A 19,598-nucleotide genomic window follows, 5' to 3' on the forward strand; every position below is an offset into this window, starting at 1 on the left:
GATAGAAAAGTCTGAGACATCGATGGCATTAAGCAGCCACTATACTACTTTTCAAATGCCCAACTTGGGACATTTTTAGATGAAGAAAAACCAGCCCCTGGTTTAAGTCATTGATTCAGGACTATCTATTACTTGAGCAGATAAATGGCTTTCATCATTCATTTATGTAATCTGAGACATTTATACGCTTTGAAAGGCGATTAAAACTATCTCAGCTTTTTTCAAAAACATTTTCCCTATTCTCTCTATAAAGTTGTATATCATGTTAACATTATTGGGGATTGAAAGCTTCTGTTAAATGCAAATGTAGTCTGAGAAGAGTTATATTTCAAGCTATCAATATAATTGAGTATATCACTGTGAATCGGGTATCTTTGGTAGCTGGGTAGGCTCTAGAGGGATGGAACTCAAGGCTTGTAATTTTTTCTATAGGAAGATTATATCACTACTTCAACCTATAAAGAGACACACTGATGACAGCCTTAATGGCGGATGCTAAAAGGGAAAGAGAAGAGATAAAATGATACAGGGAGGGATAGGACAGGTAGGAAAAGAATGGGAGTGAAGAGAAAATGATACAAGAACTTAGAAAAGGAGACCCTTAAAGGCAAGGTTATTTCATTTCATAATAAAATACTACATGGCTACCTCCATAAGGGCACATTTTATTTTTTCAACCAAATATTAAAAATTCACATGTGAGTATATTAACTATCCAGTTGAAAACTTAGAGTCATTTTCATATTCTCCAGACTGTGGGCACTACAAACTCTGGTAGGGAAAGAAACAAGATGAGTTTAGAAAAGCCAGGCATGCCTGAGGAGACAGTTGCTCTGGTAAGCATTAAAATATCTCTCAAATCTTATTGCTTTTGAGACTCTGGACTAGGTACTAGAAACTCAGTATGATGACCTCAATCACGTCCTACCTTCAAAACTCTACTAAGTGTCTCCAAGAGATAGACAAACAAGCTCTAACAACATTCTGTGATGTGGGGGTTATCACTAACGCAACCCAAAGCTGAAGTAGGACAGAAGAATTCACACCAAGGGTAGAGAAGATGGTCAGAAAAATCTACAAAGAAGCAATGATACCCACATGGGATCTTCAAGGGTGAAAAATTTTGTAATACTGTGAAAAGGGATGTGCATCCCAGTCAGGCGAAACTCCACAGAAAACTCAGGAGATGAACGGTTGAGGCAGTACAAACTATTGCTGTAGCACTGGGAGCATGGAGGAAAAAGAAGAATAAAAAGGTGGGGTGGGGGTTGGGTGGAAGGGAGCTGGTTAGAAGGCAAGCCAATGCTATGCTGTACTTCATCTGCTGGCAGGCTTGCTTCCTTCCTATCTTTCCTTTTCTCCTTCCTTCCTCCCTCCTTCTCTCCCTCCCTCCCTCCCTTCCTAACCCACAAGCCTCACTGTTCACAGGAAATGCATATTTTAAGGATTCACTCCTAAAGTTTTGAAGCTGTGATGATATGATTAGAAATTTCACACTAAACAAGCCAAGGTAAGAACAGAGGAAAATAGTTTTGCTGTAGGTATCACTCTAGCTGTGACAGTATTCATATGCAAGCATTTTGTCTTTCTTAAAAATGAAAAGAAAACAAGGAGAAGAATATACTATGACTTGCACAAATATGTGTGCACGTCAGGACACATGCTGAAAGCACTCAAAGAACGTACCTGCACTATCACTTTCTCACTAGGCACTGGGTGGGATAGAACGAGCAAACAGCAGAGTACAAGCAGGCCAAGAAAAACTCTGGAGTCTTGTGAACTAAGAGTTGTCAGGCCAATTACAGGCAACTTTCTGAGTATGTCCCAAATATTACATGGGACAAATGCATACCTACTGCCAGCATGGTGACATACACCTTTAGACCCAGTTCCTGGGAAGCAGTGGACCTCTACTATTTTTGTTACTAAAGTAACAATCATAATTTATAAAGTAGCTACCTTCAAGTGAAAAAGATAGGTGGATGAAATATCTATTATATTTATGGTGGCATTCTGGCTTCCTTCAGGGAATACCATTGGCCACACACAAGACAATTAGAACACATAATATAAAAAATGTAAACTTAACTAGCTTAAGCTATGAAAACTTCCCCATCATCAGTGGGATCTCATTTTTTTAAACCTATGAGTCACTCCTAATTAACAAAATGGCATATTAATACCTTAAAGAAATACTAAGTGGTGTTCTAAGTACTACTGTATCAAAGTTGTCCTATTTCTAAAAAGCAAATACTTCAATAAGAATATACAGGCATAAAACATCTTCTAAATAAATAATTTAAAAAGGAAGCATCTTTTTCACTGCCATAGGGGTCTTATTAATATGTCCTCTATTGACAGACATAAAAAGAGGGTTCTGAGCAACTCTGGGACCCAGGAAAGGAGCCCAACTATTCCAGTCTACTGTGGTTACGTTCTCTGTATACTAACCTTCCTTTTATGCCTTCTGGAACCCTTTCTTCATTAAGGTACCCATAAGAACTAAGCCTAGCTTGTAGACTGGCTACTGAAGAGATGGGAGATAAAGAAAAAGGAGCGCCTAGTCATCACATTTAAAGAGCACCCTCCACTTCATGCAACTGTATGGTCCTTTGCAGGACAAATGAAAGACTGCCCAAGATAAAGGCTTTCTCAAGAAAACCACCAGTCTTGACGTTTGGGGAAACAGATGAACTTGTTACCCTTCCTAGAGAAAGTATGTCACTAATTCAATTATTATATTTACCTTCACAGAGGACTTTCACAAACTTCATTATCATGCATGTTCAAGCAATTGCTTCTCTCTGCTTAACACATCCGACTTCTGCTGATTTCAGTGCTCTACAACCCCTAAGTTGATGCTTAAGCTGCCAAAGGTTAAAGCATTTCAAATAATCACACAAAACTTACCTTCTCATTCCACAAAGAAAATAGTCAAGTGTCACTAGAAAGTAGAGACTGATGGATGGTACTGATAACATAATAGAACGCTTGTATACCAGTCCCTTCGACACTGAAGTTCTGCTTTGCCTGATCCCTGCAAAAACTCACTTTCGGTTGTTGACACATGAGAAATAGTATGGACTAACAGAGTAAGTACAATGGTATTCAAAGATCATTAAGATGTTAAACTATGGTAATTTATAATGTAATCTGAGGTATGGAAACATGAAGGAGGTCTCTGGAAACCTCTAATCACTTAGATAACTGAATAGGAACACAGCATTAAAGTCATCAGGAGAGGAGGGGGGAAGCAGAAAATTGTAAGTACAAGTCACTCATTTTAGAACAACGGAGTTTTAGAACAATGGAGTGGCATTTGTGCCTTCTTTAGCCAGTCATTACTTCCAATCAACTATGTCAGGGGTGGCCTTGCCAAAGTACAGCTGCTTTGAACTATAGGTCTTGAAAAGAGCAAAGAGGAATTGGACTCTCAGACTTCCAAAAGAGTTCACTGCTCAGGTTAGAATGAGGGTAAATATGCCATTGACAACATTTAGTAAACACATTCAAGCTTTTTTATGCTAATATGTTGGCACTGTCCAATAAAACTAAGGGTAACTCATGCAATTAACATTTCCCCCCCTTTCTGGTAGCCAAATTAGCAGCTGGAAGAAATAAGTGAGATTAACTTAATGCCTCACCTTGAGCACAATCTAGTGGAAACAGCATCATCCCTACATGTGATACAAATACTGAGATAGGTTTCCATGCCTAATCTTTAAAAGCCAGGATGTACTTTACTTCCAAATGCACACTAGCTCATCCCACATGCTCAAGGGCCACCTGTGGCTAGGGGCTACTAGGTTATGCAATGTTAAACTAAATGTTAAGTAAGAAGGGTCCTGTTCCTTGTTTTGATTACTACCCAATGTTTTCCTGTGAGTTGGACATCAAGCCCCTAGTGAGGTTATTTGCTCTTTTGTGTTAGCGAACAAAGTAGTCTCTAAAGTACAAAATGTTATACCATTGGAAATAAACATGGGATCTGAAAACGGCCCAGCTGACCTTTCATTAACAGTATGCATGTGTCAAAAAGAAACTACTTGCTTTTCTTGCATATTTTTCGATTCTGTCAAATTTCAGGAACTTGGGTTTTCTTCTAGGATCTAGTTATTGGCCACATTACCCAACACTGAGGAAAATACTCACATCTTTACCACTTGTCTGCCTGTTAAATAAGATAATACTTCAAAGGAATTAAATTATTTCAATCTCTAAAGCTAAAGTGGTTTATAGCTAATTTGATAAAAATCATCAATTCTTGTCATGAAAATAATCTGAAAAAAAAATCACAACAAAATTAACTACAAATGAGCAAAAAAATAGACTAAATTCCAGGTTAAGAAGCTCTCATGCAATACACAACACAGCTTAAGGGCTTGTGTGCATTTAAACTGAGACCCCACAGGCCACTTGGACAAACTAAGGCAGATATGATCAGTATTAGAACAGTAGGAAGCATGCCAGCATTTTATCCTCAAATCTGAGCACACAAAATGTAAATCTGTTTTGTAATGACTGTTAACTCTTTTGTCTTCTTATTGATAGAACAGTATTAACTGAACTTTGGGCTTTTCATTTCCTTCTAGGCAACACAATACAATTCAGGGTGTTAATAGATTATAGATTCTACAACAATGCTTTAAAAGATCTTCATATGTAAACAGAATATTCACCTTAATGACTTAAAATGGTATTAAGTGACATAGTTAAAACTGCTTGCCATATTATGCTTCAGTGTATAATCTAGTTATAATTTAATTATAATTCTCAGACTATATCATCCTTGTGTCTCAAATAATTACATAATATCATCTCTGTGCATTATAAACTCCTTCACACTTGAGGACAGTGATGTTTATTCCTTTAGTTAAATAATGATTACCTCTGTAATACCATAAAATTTTCCTAAGGTGGCTTCCTCCAAAAGACACAGATATACCTTTAGTTCTGGAATTCATTCATAGTCAGCTGTCTTGCTTGTTCTTCATATGGTGAACTTTCAGGAGTATAATTCAAGACATTTTCAGGCACACAGACTGTTTAATAGAGCTTTGCTCAAAATACATTTTAATGAAATATTTGTTGAAATAAATGGAGTGGCCTCATATTTCAAAAATGTACTTGGGTGAGAAGCCAGAAAATTATTATTTATTAACCAATGCAAACAAGTTTTAGTTAGGCAATGATAAAGTGCAAATCAGTTCCTTTTGTGACAAAACTAACTAAATATGGCCTACATACTTTAAAACTATTATCTCTTTGCAAGTGTTTTCTTTAAGAATAGAGTATTCAACACAATATCAAAAACTCTTCATGTGAATAAAATTTATACGTTCTCAAGAATCTTATTTTATTGTCTCAGGCTCAGCAGGTAAAGGTACTTTCTGGCAAGCCTCACAACCATAGCTCAATCCTGGTACCCATGTGGTAGAAGAAGGCATCCAACTCACTCAAGCTGTTCTCTGACCTCCACACTTGTGCCATGACATATATGTGCCCCCCCCCACATATACACACATAAACACACACACAAATAAATGTTTAAAAACAAAGCTTACTCTTCTGGTGATTACCTGCAATTTGTCACACACATAGACCAGTGGTTTTCAACTTTCCAAATACTCGAGACCCTTTAATACATTTCCTCATGTTGTGGTGAGCCCCCCCAACCATAAAATTATTTTGTTACTACTTTATAACTGTAATTTTGCTATGTTGTGAATCATATTATAAATATCAGATATGAAGGATATCTGATATGTGACCCCCAAGGAGTTGAGACCCACTATTGAGGTTTAATAAGGATCAGGAGAAACAAATAGGCCGAATAGATGTTTATTCAGGGAGAAATAACTTACAACATAGACAGAGGAACACCATCAGGTTCCTGGTCCCAAGGATGCCTCCAGATGTTTTCCTGTCCCCATGTGCTGCAAGCAAGAGCTCCCAGAGCCTCTTCCTCAGACTTAGTTCCCCGAGGTAACATCCACCCCTGTCCGCACCCCCAATGGCTGTGATCTGTGTCACAGGTGTGGACAAAGTGAATATCTCACTACAACCCACAGGTTGAGAACCACTGCACTATACAATATAAGCAATTATGGAGTGTAAATATCATTTGATCTGAAAGTACTGTAGGGCTGAAATATGATAATGCATATAACTTTCCATACAGACTTCATATAGGGAACCATACATGATTAAATATTCTTGATGTGAAGAATTGTTGATGGTATACTTTTGTAAAGACAATTGTAAGGTAACTTTTGGCTTAGTTAACCTTATTAAGACTGTGTACTTTGAGTAGAACCCCTTCACATATAAGATTCCAATTAAGTTGCTACGAATGATGTTTTTCAATATCATGGTGTGGAAAGGCGCTGTCTAGCATCTAGCATGTGGTTTGGCCATTTTGTTGTAATTCTACAGTTCTCTACAACACTGTTCCCTTTTTTTCTTCATGGTTTATATTCTTTGGCTAAAGAAACCTTTTTTTAAAAAAAAATCTTACACTTTATTATGAAGCTACCAAGATATCGATATATCTTACTAAGAAAGATTTCATAATTATAAAAGTTTGAAAAGTAGCAATATATTCATGATTTGAAGATCTTTAAATACTTATCACTTAATTAACTTTAATTAGCCTATATTTATTGCACAAAATAACAGTTTATTATGACATTTTGATACATGCATATTGTAACCTCAAATCATTATTTACCCATTACTCTTTTTTCCTCTCCTTTCTCTGAGCACAGTCCCCTATTTACTTTCATATCTTATTTTTTTAAGTCTATATTATACTTATGAGAGAAAATGTCTGATATCTGTCTTTTTGATCCTGTTATTTTGCAAACCCCTTAATTCTTGTACAAGAAAGTCTTATATTATGGGGACACAACACATACAAAAAGACCCTTGAGAAGGTAAACCTCTACTGTTGAAGACACCATGCATTTTTGGCACAGACATAGGATTGGAGCTGAATCTAACCTGTGAAGGCAATCACCTTGAAGATTAGCTTTCATGGTACTAGAAGGCATCATGAAGCTTCCAAAGGAGGAAAGCAACCAACAATCCTATCCAACTATGATGCCTATGAATGATCAGTGTGGCACAGGAACCCTAAAGGTGCAGTTGTGGCATGCATACTTTGATGGCAATCAATAACTCAAATTATGCTTAAGACTTGCTTAACAAGAGGGAAAGCATGCTTGGTAGTGGAAACCTAGCCAACGACTCAGGGCTAGTGATGTCATGGATCTTTGAGGTACTACTACAATCACCACTTAACTAACCCAGCATAATTCCGAGGTGCACTCTAAATATGTATCCTTAAACCCACAGATAAATGTAGCTCTCACCCCCGATCAAAAAAATTTCTCCTTACAACACATGGAGACAGAAAAACACAGCCAACCAAAATGCCGAGATCAAGTAACCATGTGGCACCCAGCCCCAACTGATAATTCGGCCACACAACTGCCACACCCAAGGGTAAGAGACATCCTGGAAGAAGGGGTCAGAAGGCTATAAAACTCAGGAGTCTAGAAACTCCAGAAGCTATACTACACTCATGAGTCTCACCAACATGGTTACCTAAACAAGACCTGAGTAAGGAGTACACATGCCAGCATTGAAGTGGAAAAACCTCACAGGGCCCCAACCAAACACAAAGAGCTATAGGTAATTAAGGAACGCTGAGAGCATGGGGAGAAACAGCCTTTGTTTCCCTGGTTTTAACGCACAGTGGCAAACAGACTAAACACAGTATGCTAATTCAATTTCATCTTGAAACTAATATATTTAGGTTTTCTTTTTAAATAATTTTTTAACACAAGTGAATAATGAAGAAAGGTATAGTATATAGACAATAAAAGATGACTATAAGAGGCTGAACTGGATAAGAAAGATACAAATCAATTTAGGAGTTGGAATTCCACACACCTTTGGCATGTTTTCTTCCAATATCAAGTTAAAACTCCAGCTAGCTATTAGCATACTCAAAAAGCTTAACTGAAAACAGGAAGAGACAGGCAAGAATGGTTATGGGAGATGAATTACTTTGTACATATAGCTTCATTATTCTAACATTGAAAGGTAGGTGCCTGTCCAGTTAATTTTACAGTTATGAACTGGATAAATTCCTTGTGCTCCAATCTAAGTGTTTGTACAGATGAAACACTAAGTATTTATTTAATTGCCCATTAATACAATCTTATTTTTGGATTCTTCATTAGCAACAAAAAAATTTAATGATTTTTAGTTTTGAAGAGTAAATGTCTAATAAAGAAATTATAATTATTGTACTAGCAGAAAGATTTACAATTCACTTTAAAAGTGTAGAAATGGCTGGTTGGCTGCCTGTATGTACACATGTATGTTTATGTGTGTACATATGTATGTTTACTCATCTGCATATATGTATGTTTATGGGTATATGTTCATATATGTTTAAGTGTGTATGTATATGTGTGTATTTGTGTAAATTTACATGTGCAAATGTTTGTATGTGTAAGTGTCTATATGTTTGTGCACATGTGTATATTTTTGTTTATATGTGTACATATGCATGTTTGTTCAAAACACATATTGTTTGCTGTGCATGGCATGTATCTATCAGCCATTAAATAAATAGAGGTACAGAAGTAAAAACCCCACTATTTGGAAAGAGATCTTAGGAAAAAATGGTGAAAAGTCAGGGCCTTGCTGGTGGAAGAGAAGCCTGTTATGAAACCTTCAGTAGGAAGAATCATCAGTGCCGGATGAGGTGGTAAGACAAAAGCATCCAAATCTCACTTAGGCTTTAGTTTGGTAGCTGAATCATGGCATTGAAAGAAATTAATCAGTTACACTTTTTCAGCACATTTCATCTACCAGATGTGAATCTGAGTATATAAGCCTATTTTAATTCTAGACAGGGGGCTGGTGGTAAATAAATGATCTGAGACAGTGACAAACTGACAAATGTAGTGGAGAAGATTAAACAAGGTTGTGCAATGCTGACTGGAGCAGGGACACTTCAGCAGAGGTAGTCATGAGAAATGCTTACAAAATAAAAGGTAACTTTTACCATAACAAAGAGCCAAGGGAAGCTCTGGTAATGGGGGTGAGGGCCAGGAACCCAAAGGAATAGGAGAGAAAGAGCTCAACATCATCAAATGACAGGAGGCCAGCGGCATGGAAGGCGGTGTGTGTGTGTGTGTGTGTGCGTGTGTGTGTGTGTGTGTGTGTGTGTGTGTGTGTGTGTGTAGTGGGGGGGCAGGGGGTGCGGGTGGGTAGGGGGTGAGGGGGTTGGATGTAGGAGAAATGAGAACGAGAAGTGCCTGGTTCTCTAAGTGTAGTGCTCATTTTCCTTAGTGAGTACTCTGCCCATTTCAAGTCACTGAATTATGCAACCTGACTTTTATTTCTGTCAGCTATGTGAAGAATGGCCTCTAGGGGAAGACTGGGAGTGAAAACCCAGTAAAAGGGGTGGCTCTGACTGCTCGAATAGTGACAAGGCTGGGGGACGGCTGGAATCCTGACACAGAGCCTAAGATGACAAGATTTGAAAGGGATAAAAATGGAACGTGAAGGTCAGAGTGGAGCCAAGGATGCCTTGGGGGATTCAGTTCTACATCATGTATGTCATAGATGATGGTGAGTGATATGAAGGGATGATGTTAAAACTTGGACAGCAATGCCTTGGTGTGTCTGTCTGTCTGTCTGTCTGTCTATGTACATGTGCGCGTGCACAAAAAAAAAATCAACAAGTAAAGCCTTCTCTGGGCAAGTTAAGGTTGAAATATTTAGATGTTAAGTAAAATGTACTCAGTGGGTTAAAAGGTTAAGCTCAGGGTCACAGACTAGAGAATACAGTGTGCGATCATGAGCCAGATCAACAACCAGAGTAGATGGCACATTCTTGTTTGTTTCTACATGATGATTTAAGCAGCACAGCAACATTTTAAAGAAGAGAAACAGAGAATTGCATTTTAGATGCTTAAAGTAAAGATAAATAACTTTGGCTTTCTATGGTAAGGCATAGCCAGCCTCTTGCATTATGATTTAACTGTGTGATTTCCTGTGAAGTGTCCCTGTTTCCTTTGTGTTCTCAGAGAGCAAACACACGCTTCTCCACTGCTCAAAAATACTTCTGATGCATCTGAGTACATCCATCAGCTCTACTGTTCTAACAGAAAGTCTAGAAACAGCATAGTCCAAACACCTGGAGACTGTCACTTTAATAAGTTCCTTTCCTTAGGGAGGAACCTTGAAGTTCCTGACTAGTAAACTTAAAAACAGCACTAAACTATCCAGCTCTACAGACATTCTAGTTTATCATGAAGCATGCTAAGTCTCAATGTGCCTCCCCTGCACCCATGTTCCTTCCATTTGACACGTGGAAACCAAATTCTTAAGGTGATAGTATTAGGAGATGTGGCTTTTGGGAGATAATTATGTCATGAGGATGGAATGTTCATAAGGGGGATTGGTTCTTTTAATAAGGGGTGATGATCAGGGCTCTGTGCCATGACACAAGAAGGTGACATACATGAACCACAATGCAGATTCTTATCAGCTAGCAAAGTTGTTAGCACCCTGATCTTGGGTTTTCAAGCTCCAGAACTTAGAGAAATTATTTCCTATTGTCTGTAAGCCAGTATACAGTGTATGGTGCTTTGAAATAGTAGCCTGCTAAAACACTAAGCAATTAAACTTAAGCAGTCCTAAGCCTCAAATGCATCAACTTCTATTACTATCGTAGATGGTACTCAGGGTCAGCTCTTGCTGTAAGCTTGAAGTGAAATAAAACAGAGAGATCAAGGTATTTCAGAATAAAAGGCAGACAATTTTCTTTGTTCCTGCATCTGTTTTTATCATCACTACCTGCCAGTTATTTATACTATGCCTTAGGTATAGTCAATGTTTAGCAAGTATTTGTGGAATGAATGAATGAATGAATGGAAAAACGAATGCAGGTAAGTTAAAAAAAAAAAGATTTTTCTTCCTATTCATCAATTTAAATAAGTTTTCCCTTGATTATAAAACATTTGCTCAGTGAAAATTACTAAAAATCCCTTAAAATAAATGTAACTTACTACTTACAGCTCATTAGCAACTAATTAATTGTAATTAATGTATTCACTTATCAAATTTTTTGGACCGCCTACTCTGTATTAGGCACTGGGGATTCCATGCTGAAGCAAACAGGTCAGACCCCTGACCCACTCGCTGCAGCTGGAACCAGCAGGGCTCTCCTGCTACTCATGAGAAGTGGGGGCATCACAGAGCAGAAAGCTGCAAAAGTGTGGCAAGCCTGCTACCTCAGTGTTACATCATTACTTCACATCCCCTGAAGTCGTAAGGATTGTCGCTTCAGTGACTAAACACTGCCAACACAGTGTGCTAACACACTACCATCCCCTCCAGAAGAAAACAGCCTATTCATGTTCTGGTTTTCTTCCAGAAGAGCCAGGAAGTACTCTCTGATGCAGAAATAGACAATGGAGTTCTCTACAGGTCGCATGTTATCTATTCAAATGTGCTGGGGGAAAAAACCATTCCAAAGTAGTCAAAATGTTCTAACTCAGGAACTCTATTCCTCTCTTTCGCCCCCTTCCTTCCTTCCTTCCTTCCTTCCTTCCTTCCTTCCTTCCTTCCTTCCTTCCTAATTTCCCTTTCTCCCTTTTCTATCCTCCCTCTCCTCTTCTCTCTATCCTTCTCTTCTTTTTCACTCCCTCCCAAAGGTCCCATTTCTTGCACCAGAGAACACAGGATACTTGGGAATTCACTCCCAGTATCCGTAGACCACCTGCATCTTGGTGTGAGTTACTACTTAGCCTCAGGAGAATGTGGAATCAGTTTTGCTCCCAAAGGATTCTTACTGCATTTCACTTACCTCCAAAGACTGGCTGTCTTCTGCTTCGGAAGTTTTACATCTCATTTCATTTGCTGTATCTCCTATGTAGCAAAAAAAGACAGAGAGAGAGAGAACTGTTCTGTTATGACCAATTGCCTTCTGTTTGTTTACAGTACTTTTTGTTACTGTATGTTCTGTGCCGTGGAAGAGACCACTGTTGCCCTTGTTACAAAGTAAACAAATTAGTTTCTAAGAACAATAAAATATATTTTATTCAGGCCTATGAGTCGCCCATAAACACACACTGAAATGTGTCCGGCTTTACATAAGTTTTTACCAAAAAAAAAAAAAAAAATCAATTCATACTGTGTATACCAACTCATATTTTAAACAAACCAAGAAAGCGATGGCTTAAAGACAGAAAAACCAGTTTAAAACACAAATTTCTTTATGACATGAGTAACTGTTCTCCAGACTTGTTTTTATAAGGTTTAATCTTTATGTTTTTTTTTTTTTTTGTCTCTGTGGATTAAAGTAGATATGTATAGTTCTGTGTAATAATAAACCAAGTGGAAGGCAATGTTCCCCGCAGGAAAGAACAATGAACAAACACATAAATAGCTTTCAGTTAGCACTGTGATTTCTAAGTCTGGTGCCTCACTAGATTCTATTACTAAACTAATTTGGACCAGCTGACTTAAAGGACATAGAATGCATACACAGTTGAGCAAATATAAAAACTTATTAATGGTCTGCTTTAATTTGCTTATTACTAATAGTGACTGGTACATATCAGTACACGCCCAATTAGCCTATTTCTCTGAAGTATAATCAGAAGCTAATTTAGTAATTTGTAAATTGTCCTTACCATAAAATTAGGTCAGTTTAAGAATGTACGTGACAGTGAAATTATCACACTTATGGATGGTGGTTTGACAGAAATCTAAGGTGAGGAATTTGTTAATGTTAAGCAATGTTATAAGCAGGGACTAGAAATAAATCATGAAAATCTTTACTGAGGTAAACTTTTTCTATGAAACACAAATGTTTAGTCTATCAGTGATGGCAATCACAGAGAAGGCTCTTGAAAACTACACAGAACTAAATAAACTTTGTTATATTTGAAGCCATGGATGGTTTCGGGTGATAGCTATCATGCCCAAATGCTTCACTATAGACTAATCAATGCGTATTTCCGTCTATTGGCCATGTTTTCAGTTCTACGAATAAGACTGTTGCTGGGCAGGACTCAGAACAAATAGAAGGTATTCAATACTTATTGGTTCAATGAATTAGTGAATTTCTCTTTGTAGTATTTCACCTATAAATCTGTGGCAAAACACTTAGAGGTAGCTAATAAAAAAACAAAAACTTTCTTCTAAAATATGTGCAATTTCAAAGGCAAATTTATGGCTTTGACATTTTGTTATTTGTAACATAATTGTGAGATCATTGTTATTTTCTTATTTTAACATTTTTAACAATTTTTATTTTACATATCGATCCCAGTTCCCCCTCCCTTCCTCCCTCCCTTCCTCTTTCACTCTCTCCCACCCTCTCATGCCCCCCGACCATCGCCCCCTCCCACTTCACATGTAGGGTGATGCCCTCCAGGAGGGCTCATCTAAATCTGTCAGGTCATTTGGAGTAGGGACTAGGACTCCTCTCCTGTCTCTAGGTTAAGGCAGTATCCCTCCACGGAGGATGTGCCCCCAAAGTCCTTTTGTGCGCCAGGAATACATCCTGGTTCCACTGTCTGAGGTCCCTTAGACTGCTCATGCCTTCTGGCTGAGACCCATGTTCAGGGGGGCCTGAGTCAGTCCCATGATGGATTCCCAGCTATCAGTCTTGGGGCCTGTTAGCTCCTCCTTGTTCAGGTCAGCTGTCTCTATGTGTTTCTGTAGCCTGGTCTTGTCCTCCCTCTCTGCATCTGGCTTCCAGTTCGGTTCAATGTTTAGTTGTGAGTGTTTGCTTCTGTTTCCATCAGCTATGGTGGATAAGTTAGTCATCAATCTCATTATCAGGGAAGGGCATTTATGGTAGCCTTTCCACTGTTGCTCAAATTGTTAGTTGGGGTCAGTCTTGTAGGTCTCTGGACATTTCTCTAGGTTTAGTTTTCTCTTCAAACCTATAATGGCCCCCTCCCTCTCCCTCTCTCTCTTTTCTCTTGTCTATTCCTCCCCTGACTCAATCTTCCTAGTCCCACGTGCTTTCCTCTCCTCCCCTTCTCTTTCTCCTAGTTCCCTCTTCACTCACTGCCCGCCCCCGCCCCCCTATGTACTCTGGAGCTCTTGTCCCTTTCCCCTTCTGTATTATTTGTAATAGCAAGAACCTGGAAGCAACCTAGATGGCCCTCAACTGAAGAACGGATAAAGATGATGTGGCACATTTACACAATGGAATACTACTCTGCAGAAAAAAAACAAACAACAACAACAAAACAAAACAAAACAAAAAACAAAACAATGGAATCTTGAAATTCACAGGCAAGTGGATGGACCTTGAAAAAAAAAAATACATCCTGAATGAGGTAACCAGTAACAAAAAGAGGAACATGGTATGTACTTGTTCATATATGGATTTTAGACCTAGAGCAAAGGATCACCAGCCTATAATTCACACGGCCAGAGGAACTAGAATACAAAGAGGATTTTAAGAGATTCATATAAGGTCCCTCACAGAAGGTGAGATAATTTTTAAATTTTAAAAAGTTAATAGTACTTTTCAAAATTTGTACTGAAAGATAGACACTACTAGTTTGGTTTGCATATAATAACTAAATTTATTACATCAACCCACTGTTGTAATCCAGGATGTCCAAAGCTCTGACTGCCTTTATACAGTATTCTGTATACAGTGAATACTGTTTACAGTATTCACACATTGACACATCAAAAAGCGCTTTATCCTTAGCAATTCCATCCTCTGTCAGGATCCATCCCCAACACGCAAATAGAGAAGCCAGAGTAGAATGCTCTCAGTTTGCTTGAGTATAGACAAGTACATGGCAGCATGTGTAACTATCAGGATACAAATGTATGTACCACATTAATAATGCATATAAAAATACAACCAAAATATATAAGAACCATGACAGACCCACTGTGAAAACTTACTCAGTCTACAAAAGATTATTCATTTTAAATAGTTGCCACTTACTTAATCCATTGCCACACTGACACTGCATTTAGATGGAATTATCCAGCATGAAATCTATGCTTCCTTGGCCATTTTCTTGTTTCAAGGTGAGTACACTAAATTTTCTCTATTTCCCCCAACTGCCTGAAAAGCCAGAAAGGTTATCAGCCAGTGTTCTTGAAAGCACACAACACATCTGCCTGGAAGCAATGCAGAACACTATTTACTGAAATGCCATGCTGGGTGATGACTCGGATAGGACAATCACTGATTACAAGGGAAATTGCCATCTGCAAGATTATTTCTGCAAACAAAGGCACAAAATGAAGTGGAACACAACAAAGGAAAAGAACAGGTCACAGTGAAAGAAATACAGCTCTTGAATTTTTTTCCAAGGGAATTATTTTATCACGATGAACAATTATTTTGTATTATCTTAGAAGTTAGATACCACAACAATAAATAAAAACAAATATGAGAAACGTGAAGTAAGATGTTTTAGTTTTGAGACATTATTTACATTCTACAGGCTACATAGACTTCAAAAGCTCATTTTCAAGTCATCCATTTAGAAGGAAGAAGAAAATCCGATAAGGTCTTCATAGTAATTTATCTTTTGTAAAACTGTTGATGACTTGGTCTGCTCTCCACCTTTCTCTACTTGACAAGCAAGTAAACTTCAAGGGACACAGGCACTTAGTGACCTGCCCCAGTCTTCTGGAGGGCAGGCAGCCACATATGTGGTGGAAGAACCCATTTCCAGAGCTGGTACAGGGTGTGAAAGCCAACTTGTCTGAAAAGATCTGACATCAGGTCCTGGGGCTGGTGCACTCCCTCAATCCTATTCTCCCGTTCCTTCTTGCCTCACCAAGATCCACACATGATGTGTTTTCTTTCCTTCCAATGGCAATGACAACTACTTCTGACCAGAGTTAGCCTTTGTCCTTCCTTCTGGTCTACAAAGAAAACATACAGTGCCCTTGGTGTTTTTCCAGAGTTTTGAAGACCAGATACAATTTTACTATTACTAGAAGTAAAATTGCTTATATTCTATAACATGTTAGTTTCTTTGATTGAAAATATAGATTTTATTTTCAGTAAATGATAAAGGCTACACATCCTAACATGGCTCATTCAGATCTTACAGGACTAACGTGAAATAATTTAGAGGTTGGCCAATTTTTGTTGTGAAAGACCAAATAGTAAACATGCTGGCTATATGGTCTCTGTCACAACTTCACAACTCTGCCACTGTTGCCAAAAGTAGCCATAGACATCATGTAAGTTAATAAGTGGCTATGACTGAAGACAATGTTATTTATGAAAACAGCTGGCAGGCTGGGGAGTTTTCTAATCCCCATTGTAGAGGAATATGTGTACCACACCTTTTTGGGGATTTTAAAAAAGTGGAAAAATGTTAGAGCTCTTCAAGGAGATGAGGAAGGGAGGGTCACTGGAGCACCATCACGATCCCAATTCTACTATGGGCAGGTAGGGTAGAAGAGGAATAACAGTAGAAGACAGTGAACACTGGACTTAAGGGAAGGTAGGCAGCATAGACATGTCTACACATGGGAAGGAGACCAAACGTTCCCTTGGTTCACCCAGGAGCCTTGTATAGAGGGTTTGGTGGTAGACCGGTAAGGAACAGACCCATGGTTCTCACTTCTTAGGTCCCATTACCACTTGCTCCTGGCCATTCTTTTCTCTATGGATTGGTGAGTTTGGAGGACCGGGTTCTATATGGTTGTACCCTTTCTTTAGTTTCTCTTGATAAAAGACAGCCACAGAGAACATGCTGTTCCACTGAGTTCTCTTCCCAGTGGGGGAAGCCTGCTCCAACTCAGCATATCCTGCAACTGGGTAGAAGTCAGTCTAATTATGGGATGCACATTGAGAAACCCATTTGCTTCTTGATTTAAACCACAACATTCAACTCAAGTTTCCAGGCAAAAGAATTTGGTCTGTATCATGGTTTTGTCGCAATTGGCCATATTTTCTATGAGGATTGTTATTACCTACAGCACATCCTTGAGCGCCTAAGTACCAGGATTGAACTGATGTGGACATAACTGGAATTTGCTTCCATACAAAAAGACAGGAGTAGGAAGCAACTAGAAAAGATCATATTCAGTGAGTTACCTCAACAGGAATGAAGACATGCATGGTATTGGAAACCTAGCCAAATACATAGGGTTGGTATACTAGCATAATCGCTAACTACATTCTAAATATTTGTCTTTACACCCATAGATAAGTGTAGTTCTTATCCACAATCAAGGAAATTGTCTCTTTGCTACAGACACAGACAATCTATAAAAATGCAGTTTTGGAGTCCAGTCCCAACCAACACATCTACAACATAACTCCTGCACCCAAGGCTTGAAGATCATTGCAGAGAGGGGGAAAGATTTAAGGGCAAGAGAGACAGGAGGTTTGCTGTGATATTGTGTCTCAAAGAAATGTCATTAAGCTACAAATACGAATTCTAACCAATATGGCTACCTAAGCAGGAACTGAACAAGGATGACAGCAATATACATTCTAACAAGGAAGAAATCTCATGAGTCTTTAACCCTAGACAAAGAACTACATGCAACTAAAAAAAAAAAATGAAAATAGAAGAACACATCAATTATATAGACTGAGCATCATACACACGTGTTCGTACACTCATACATGCATATGCGACCACCCCCCCACACCAGTAACAATTAAAAAAAGGTCACAGATTCAAAAGAGGGGGCAGGTGGAAGAATTAGGAGGAAAGGGAAGAGGGAAATATTTTTATATATGTATATATATATACATGTATTATAATCTTGAAAAATGAAAATGATAGTAGAAAAATATTTTTTACCTTTTCTTTATTAGAAAGGATTTATTTCTAGAATTCCACATATAAGAGAACTATTCCAAGGAGTTCATATAGGAAAAATATTTCTGTGAACAGAGTATGAGGAAAACCTGCAGCACCTAAGTTCTCAGTTGATTTTTAGTTTATTTTAGCATCTGAGAAATTAAATGGCAAAGATATGAAATGTTTTTCCCAATGCTTTTTGTTTCTTTTTAAATTCTGGAGCATTTTAGTCACCTAATGCCAGTAACCACCTTACACAGGCTCATTAACACTCTATGAGAAATGCAGATATAACATGTTTTAGCAATGTTGGCATAACATTGATTTTAAAATATATTTATCTGACACTTTAGAGGGCTCTTATATGGCCACATTTATTCACCTTTGAGCACTCATTTTGTAAAATGCTAACCCACACTTCATGCCTTTCTGTGACTTTCTTGACAATGCCCTGCAAATTCATTATGTTTCGTTTAGAAGAGACTAAGCAATATGTGGCTGCATTGTACTGAATAACTTATTCCAGAGTAGCTGATACTCTGTAGAGGAGAAAAAGATGGCCAGCTACCTGGAAGACACAGGACAAAGCTCCAGCTAATACTTAAAAAACATCTTGGAATTTGTGTGTGTGTGTGTGTGTGTGTGTGTGTGTGTGTGTGTGTGTGTTGGAAGTATGTAAGAGGGAGACTAATAAGAACAAAATTATGTATGAAAATGCCATAATAAAACTTACTGCTTAGCATGCTAATTCACAAAACTAACACTTTTTAAAAAGGATGAAAAATAAAAATATCACAGCCACAAATTCTACCAATTAGACATTCATTAGAGTTAATGAGCTCTGCTTTTAAAATGCAAATACCCTCTGGGAGGGTTTGCCTATTAGTCATTCACCAAGTGAAGTAGTGGAAAGAACAGTGGACCGGCCATGCCATTAGCTCCTTTTTAATCTTCAGTCACACTCATTATACAAGGCAGTCTGGCACCGTGGAAAGAGAATGGCTTTGAAATCTGTCAAGAGCTCCACCCAAATCCTTTACTACTTCTAAAACCTTATGTAAGTTATTTGAGCTCTTACAGCCTCAATGTCTTCATCTGAAAAATGGGAACGATGATACACAAGATGGCTGTTACAAGGGCTAAATGAGAGAACATGGCAAACACTAGTTGTAGACAATGAAGAGATGGAGTTTCAAGTGTAGATGTCACTGCTGTCCTCCCTTTGTCAAGTATCTGCCGCCTTATCTCAGTACAATCACTGAATTGAATGTCAGTGTTCCCTCAGAACCCACATCTAATCCCCATCCATCTAATCCCCACCGCGACAATATTAGGACTAAGGCCCTGATTTCATCATGAGGGTGGAGTGCTCCTGAATGGGATTATGCTATCACAAGGGGCCACAGAGGCCACTGTTCCCTCCTCCACCATGTGAGGTGTCCTTATAAGGTCTGCATAGTATAACATGCCCTCACCAGACTTCACATCAGTCAGTCATTTGACCTTGGACTTTTGAGCCTCTAAACTTGAGAACCAAGACTTTTGTTATTTATAGGCTACCTAGTTCATGGTATTTTGTTACAACAGCTTGAACAGAAAGAGGCAGTCAATGTGACAAGAAGCCCGTGCATACTCTGGATTCACTCAACAGAGGCAGGTGACCTATTAGAACCCACGGCTGCTGCAGATGCCATTTGATCCCACAACATACTACTCATTATGTCTTAAATTTTAAGTTGTTATCCA

General features: G+C 38.4%; 1 protein-coding gene across 1 annotated transcript in view; it reads right to left on the reverse strand.

Annotated features, from left to right (window-relative positions):
• Nucleotides 1-19,598, reverse strand: part of Umad1 (UBAP1-MVB12-associated (UMA) domain containing 1) — a 154,376-nt gene that overhangs the window by 29,479 nt on the left and 105,299 nt on the right. The window contains exon 3 of the mRNA XM_051177124.1: nt 11,894-11,955. Coding sequence (XP_051033081.1) covers nt 11,894-11,955 — 62 coding nt within the window. The remainder of the gene's footprint in view (nt 1-11,893; nt 11,956-19,598) is intronic.

This window comes from Phodopus roborovskii, unplaced genomic scaffold (genome assembly GCF_943737965.1).
Source record: "Phodopus roborovskii unplaced genomic scaffold, PHOROB, whole genome shotgun sequence".
NCBI classification, from domain to species: domain Eukaryota; kingdom Metazoa; phylum Chordata; class Mammalia; order Rodentia; family Cricetidae; genus Phodopus; species Phodopus roborovskii.